This window comes from Dipteris shenzhenensis, chromosome 7 (genome assembly GCF_047967505.1).
Source record: "Dipteris shenzhenensis isolate YYH24624 ecotype China chromosome 7, Dip_SZ_1.0, whole genome shotgun sequence".
NCBI lineage: Eukaryota > Viridiplantae > Streptophyta > Polypodiopsida > Gleicheniales > Dipteridaceae > Dipteris > Dipteris shenzhenensis.
In genome coordinates this window covers 49,300,404-49,307,746 of record NC_141602.1, presented here as the reverse complement: position 1 = coordinate 49,307,746, position 7,343 = coordinate 49,300,404, and the positions used below count along the sequence as shown (strand labels likewise).

General features: G+C 44.8%; 1 protein-coding gene across 1 annotated transcript in view; it reads left to right on the top strand.

Annotated features, from left to right (window-relative positions):
- Window positions 1–954: 954 nt before the first annotated feature.
- LOC147900444 (uncharacterized) overlaps window positions 955–7,343 on the top strand; it is a 41,389-nt gene continuing 35,000 nt past the window's right edge. Inside the window, 5 exon segments of the mRNA XM_087376652.1 lie at window positions 955–1,179; window positions 1,303–1,488; window positions 1,640–1,705; window positions 1,829–1,891; window positions 2,070–2,171. Coding sequence (XP_087232778.1) covers window positions 955–1,179; window positions 1,303–1,488; window positions 1,640–1,705; window positions 1,829–1,891; window positions 2,070–2,171 — 642 coding nt within the window.

Sequence of the window (7,343 nt, the reverse complement as noted above, 5' to 3'; positions counted from 1 at the left end):
AGTGCATGGTTGCCACGAGATGGCTAGCTCAAGCACTACAGCAAAAGCGGTATTGAACTCCTCCATCTATGTGACCAGAGTATAAGAGGTTGCCACCTTTGGAAAACTGGGGGAGGTTGTAGACAATTTTAGGATCCAAGGCCTTCAGGTAAGATAAGTCATTCCACATCTAGCATCTTTGAACAGGCATGTAAGCAGGGTTGACTCGTTGGTCATGCCCCGCCAAAGCAATACGTCCTCCAAAACACCTCGTGCTTAAAAAATGGGAGCCTCCATTAGGTTGGACCACCGCTTTGCTGTCTATAGTTGGCACCTTGCCAATATTCAGGATGATGTAGCCACCGTGTGTATCCTGAGGGTTGGAGCTGCACCATTTGTGGAGGCTTTTTGTAGGATTTTGGTGAGGATGGAGACTTCATTAAATCCTTCCTCTTGAGTTGGAAACTTTGCAGCTTTCCCTGCCAGCTAATGACATCGGAGATGTCTTTAAACACCTGGAAGGACGTGATTGCCTAGTACCAAGTGTTGTGGTCAGGTGGGGGTTCCTGTGTTAAGGTGTCATCTTCTTCTATTGGATTCTTGTTCACCTCCTTGGTATCTTCTTTGTCATCGGGACCCTTAACATCCATGAAGAGCATGGGCTTTAAGGTCTAGTACCATGCCGATGTGCCTAGATCTTCTAAATCATTTGAACCAATAGACTCTTGTAGCGTCATGCCTTATGAGTGTATTGATATGCAAACAATGGCCTTTGGAATGCTCCAAGAGGCATTTGTGCAGCAAAGAAAATGTGGGCCAGCTTCGCCATGCTGGGTTCTGGGCTCTTAATGACTTGAGGGCGGGTTTGAAGGGTGCCCAAGGCTGGGCACTCTTTTGGACCAATAGGAAGCTTGAGTTTTGGCTTAGGGCGGGCACCTCTTTACACATACGTGGAGTCCACATCTTGCCCTCTCCATGGGCAGCCAAGCTTGGCTACCCAACGATAATGCTGATCTTTTCCAGCAGAGCCAGGTCGCTCTTCATCGAATTGAGCCAAGCTCGAATCGATTGCCAGGGTTCGCAGGTGCTTCTTCTCGAATGGACGGTACACAACGTCTTGAGCAACCCTCTCAAATCCGCCCGGAACAGCCGTCTGGCAGGGATTTCATGAAAAGGGCTCAGTTGCCACTTTCACAGCGCGTTTCTCACGGAAATTAGGACACAAGTTCGCTTCCACACGCCGAAGTTTCCCCCCCAGACCTGAACAACGAAGAGGAACGTGAAGGTCCCGAGTCTCATAACGCTCGGCCTATGTCGTTGCAGAAAGACCTACCTTATCAGATTCCTGGTCCTGCAGTAGCAATTCAGAGGGCTTTAGCTAAAACAGCTCGTCACTCTCTGGTAATGAACAGTGATAGAGGAGAGCAGTCAGCACCAAGAGGAGCCGTCCCAGACGATGCTGACTTTCGGTGCGGGCCTTGGCTAAAAGCCATGGACTACGTTAAGAAGGTAGATCAAATTTACCAGTGTACTGTTGTATCTCGCCCCCTGGATGGGTAACCTTACTTAATGCGTGTCATGAATGTGGACCTGGCTCAGGAAATAGGTGTCTCTGAGTGCATTGAGATTAAAGACAAGTCTCTCGTTCTGTATAGGGCAGGCTTCTTTTTCAGTATCCAGTATAAGCGCGATAAAGACATCTAGGATTGATAACCGGATACCCAAGGTAACTTCGAAACGTCATTTTCTTTTTTACTTATGTAGATGGAATTTGTGGAGCATTAAAGATGGCCTCTTTTTTATCTTCTCTCTGAAGAATTTCTTATTTGTGTTTGTTTGTTTCATATAGCTTGTAGCTGTCATTAAAACCTGCACACCAAATGGTTGTGGAGACGTGTTCGTGAATCTAAAGGTTGGTTTTCGGGTTTATATTTAACCGACCTTCGCTAGCTATTCTCCAGTGACAGAAGAACTGTTAGCAGTTTGTATGTCTCATTAACACCGAAATGCTCTGTTAGAGTGACCAGTAGTTAGTTTGCCCTTACGGCCTTTTTTGGTATGTGCTTTTGCCACTGGGCTCGCTATTGCAGGATCATTCTGATGCGATTGGAGGTACCATAAATAGACGGGTGATGACAGAGACGGAGTTTGGAAGACATGTAGAACCTGGAGCTGTCATTTTGTTACACCAGGTAATTTTATTTTTCTGGGTCTGTATACTTCTAAGGGGAGTTTTTTTAGCTGAAGACTAATCTACAGAAATAGACTGGACCTATGTCATGGTCTGTGATATAGCCCTAAGCCACTGTCTCTCTTACTAAGCATTATGCTGGATTTCTGAATAATTTCAATGGTTTACTAACTATGTAGCAGATTAGTTCTCGGAACACTTGAAAATAAGTGGTTGTCTTCTTTAGATTGACTGCAAAATGCACATATTCAGCAGCTTTTGATCACTGTTAGCTGTGCAAGGGACTCCATAACAGGGCTTCCCTGTTGCAGTTTGGCTACAGTCTAATCCACATTCAGGGCATCAAGGTGCATGTGACATTGTGCATCAATTGATCATTTTAGTGAGCTGTGGGTGTGTCAAGGTTTTCAGAAAAAGAGACAGGGCCAACGAAGGCTGCAAGTTTGGCCTAAGAATAATGTGACATCAAAAGGTCCTGTTTGTTTAGGAATTTACAAGAATTTTGACATAGATCGCCCTCATGGAAATCCATGAAATCTGAACTATTTGTCGCTTGGCCTTGCATCGCTCAATCTATACTGAGGGCCTGCATTTACTCATGGTCCTCACCTTTTTAAGCTAAGCTACGATAAAGCATACAAATGTCAAACATGACTGGAAAAGATAGATATACACCATGTACATTTTGGGTCTCTGTAGACAGTTTGTCATCTTGTGATATGAAAGTATGATAATTGGGGTGGAGCCTTTCTTATCTAGGGCTGAGGTAACAGAGGCTGCAGGCTGCTGCAGAGGACCCCTAATGGTTGGCTTGGATGAGGTCTGTTGCTGCTCCACAAGGTGCTCCAAGGTGGGCTGGACTGCACAAGGAGCATGTCATAGTAGCTAGTCCCTACTATGTGTGATGGAGTTTATGGTTTTCAATCTTATGAGTGACTATTGTGAGATTGAAACTGCACTATGTTGTGTTTTAAGAGGATGAGTTTGGGAATGTTCCTGGATTCATCTAGGTATATGTCCATGTGACACATGGCACCATTCTGTAGCATAATCGACCTCCCTTCTAAGTTCAAAAGCCCACCTGCATGTGCTGTAATACCGGTGTTCTGAACCCAAGTAAAAAATGTATTGAAACCACAACAATCCATTAACAATTAAAAATCAGGACCCCTGTGTCTTGCAAATTTGAAGATGCTTGTTGCCCTGAAATTCTACATTTTCCGAATTCCATGCACCCAGTGGTCATAATGAAAGAGAGAGCAAATAATGACGTTTTATGGTTGCACTGATGGAGAGATGGCCAGCATTGGCTATAAATGTGCTTCCTTTAGAATGTTCTGCTTCAAAGGCCATAACCCTATGTATTTCATGAATCCTGTCAACTGGTTTGTGTCTAACGGCTCCCTCCTTGACATGCATGATGTTTTTGCTGAAGAAATCATAGTCATAGAGCGTGTTCTAGTGTGTATTAGAAACTAGTTTTATGAGTCTTTGTGTGAGAGAGTGCCATGTGGCATATTGGGAGTTATCCCATATACATATGGTACTTGAGTGTGTTTCTCCACTCTATATGAGTGTTGTACCTTCACTTGTCACATCAATCAACTCAGTGGAGCTTTTGGTCATGTAAGTGATTTCATTTTGGTTCTTGCCTTTCCTTCCATTTCATTTCATTTCCAGTTCAAGTTATGCTTCCTTCCTTCTAGCTCCATTGTCTCCTTTCCTCCTTCCAGTTCCTTCATGTGGTATCAGAGCCATGTGCCCTTTGTAGCTTTCCCTTCCTTGGGCAAACCTTAGGAGTGAGGTAGCCCGGAAATGGAAGCTATCTTCTCCCAAAGGGCAGCCCTTCCCTCTCTTCCCTTAGCCTCTCCATGTGCTGCTGATTCGTGGAGCTGTTACTGCTGATTTGTGGAGCTGCTGTTCGTGGAGCTGCTGCCTCGGAAATCCTGCCTCCTATTGCTGTTGATTCCGCCTCCTGCCGCTGCTCATTCTGCCTCCTACTGCTGCTGATCTTTCTCTCTTTCCTTGGATCTTAGTGGATGAAAAAACAGCCCTTTCACTCTTTTTTCTGATGAAAAAGCAAGCAAGGTGTATGAATGTGAAAAAGTTGGAGATTTTCTGTTTGTTTGTTTCCTTTGGGTATCAGAGCCTTGTTGAGATCCAGATTTTTCAAAGCTTGTTGAAGGATTTGTGGTTTGCATTTGAGCTAAGCATGGCTCCAAAAAAGGCTACACAACAACAGCTTGATGAGTTGAAAGAGAAAATGAGCTCTAATATGTTAAAGATATAAGAGATGTTTGAACAGTTGATGGAAGCAAAGGTACAAGGTGAATCCTCTACAAATAGACTTGATGAATGGTTGGAACAAGAAAAGGAGTTGCAGAAATGGAGAGCACTTGAGTAAACTGTTGAAGTTGAGATGAATATTGCTAGTATGAGTATGAGAATGTGAGTATTGGTTCTCAAAATCCACAAGGCTTTTGCCAAGTTGTTTTGGTTGAGTGTTCTTGACTCAAGGCTAAGCTTTGTGTGAAGTTTGAGGTTGGAATTGGGCACCTTAGCCTATCATAGAACAGCATTTCTATCAAAGTTTGGGGATAATTGGAGCTATCCATGTGAAGTTATGCTCATTTTTCTGCTACAGGCTGCTAGTGAAGAACTGTTTATAACTTTTGTTCTACAAAGAGTTTTGAGGAATGTTTGCGGGGACAGAATAGAGCTCATTGAGGAGATTCTTGGACCAACCTTTCAGCTTCTAAGATATTTAGTGTTGGGGTAAAGGCACATTGCCACCCCTTTATTAAAGATATGACACCTATGACTGTCTTAAGACAGTCATAGGGGGAAAAACCTAATCCTAATAAAACCTATGAGTTTGTGGTGTGGCTCATCACTTCACACCCGCACATTTTGGAGTCTTCTCTCTCTCACTCTCTCCCTCTTGTACTTCTCCCACTCACCTTCCCCCTTCAACTGGTATCAGAGCCAGCCTCACTCCCTTCCTACCCCTGCCTACCCCTCGTCTACCCACTTCTCCCCCTACCTCTTTGCCCTAGTGGCCAGCAGGGCTGCAGCGAGGCAGCGCAACAGCAGCGCAGGGCAGCGCAGCAGGCAGCACGGGTCAGCGGGACAGCAGGGCAGCAGCCAGCGTGCATCGCGGGCCAGCGGGACAGCAGGGCGGCAGCGCTGCGAGGCAGCGCATCGCGCCATTTCGCGCGCCGTACAACAGTACGGACGTATGTCGTCCGTACATCCGTACGAACAGACGTAGGCCGTACAGCCGTACGGACAGCCTTCTACCGTACAGTACGGATCGCCGTACGGACTGTGACAGGGAGTTGCTTCCGGATTTTTTTTTTCAACAGGGAGGTGCATTTTCTGGTTTGGATCTGCGTCTATTCTCCTTCGTCAAGATCTGCAGCAAGGGAAGTACATTTTTTCGGAAATCTTTTTTTCTGAACCCTGCAAAAGTACAGCAGGTACATCAGCTTTTTTTTGGGAGAAAAAGCGAGGAGATTTGGATTTTTCCCGAGGTGCACTGAATTGCGTGAAGTACAGCAAGTACTTTTACCCGAGGTGCATTGCATTGCATGAAGTACAGCAAGTACTTTTCTTTTATTTCCCTCCTGCTTGGAGGAGGACTTGTGCACAGATATCGTGATTTATGCATCTGACAGAGGATATATGCTTTTACTGGGTTTGAATCTCAGTTTACGGGTGAGCAGATCATAGGGCTTTTGCCCAGCAGTTGATGCTTTGTATGCCTTGAGGTAGTGTGGTGCCAGAGTGCACACATTTGTCTCGATTTCCGCAGTGTGGAGGTGACATTTTCTTGCAGGTCACATTTCTTGTGCAACACTCAGAGAACCTCAGTTGAGCCACGCTTGGCCAGGGCGCATCGAGTTTACTCGGTCCCTAACTGTCCATCGTTGACAGTGCTCAAAAGGTTCCTCATTGAGTGTTTGTACGTTGGGATCTGTGTATGTCATTTCTACACAGGGCAGTATTTGCATTACACTGTTAGTTGATTTTGTCAGAGATATTTGCACATTGTATGCCTTATCCCTCATTGTTGAGGTTGTTTTCACTTGGTACAAGTGTCAGATCAAGGGGCTTTTGCCAAGATTTTGCTTGAGAGCACTTGGGTTACTGTCAGAGATCTTCAGATGCATTTTATTCCCTTGGCAGAAGGGTAATTGCTTGGGATTTATCCCATTTTCTGTTGCAGGTTTTGTGACAGGCTGAAGTGTCTGGAGCTCTTTTTTTTTCAGTGAACAAAACAGTGTATGCCAAGTGGTTTATGCATATTAAATCAGTGCAATACCTCATCTGAGGTGGGAGAAGTGATCAGGACAGCAGTGTTTTTTTTTTTTGTGCTTTGTCAGCTGTTGATGCACTGTTAAAGCACTTGTGGAGCAGCTGCAGCATTCTGCAATTACTGTTTTTATGCCTATTTGAGCACGGTACAGTGTGTCAGAAGGTACAGTAATTGGAGAGAAATTTTCTGTTTTGCTGCAGATTTTCTGACACTGAAAGAGCATTCATCCTTTGAAGGATCGTAATTGCAAGTCAAAAAAGCATATGGGTCATCATCATTATTGGCTGTAGTATCTGAACTACCCACTGAAAAAACTGAAGTGCAAGTCAAAAAGGCAAAGTGCTCTTCAACCAAGTTGGCTGCAACATCTCCTCCATCATGGCAATGTGGACCTGATGCATCTAATACAGCCATACCGGAATCCCTTTTCTTTTCTTTGGCTATGCGCTTCTTGCACTCTCCAATATAATGACCTGGCTTTTTGCAGTAATGACAGATGCCCTTCTTTTTCTGCTTGTTTGTATCACCCTGTGCGAACTTCCACCTGCAAGCAATTGAAGAAAAAACGTCTGTGGTGGCTGCCATTCCCCAAACAGCGCATTTTTTGCCATTTCTTCTATTGCTCAATACTCCCTGCCTGCTCTGCCATTGCCTGAGCCCTCTTAGGAGTAGATGGGCGACCTCAAGACAAAGATTTTGAGCCATTTTTCAGCTCATTTGGTTCAGTAACGAGGGAGAAATCGTCAAAACTCAGGTTCAGCCTATAGCAACTCTCCCGGGCAAAAGTGCACACCATTTCGTCCAACCTCTGTGTTGGACCCTCTCTGGTATATGAGCTTTCTTTTGCTTTAGAAA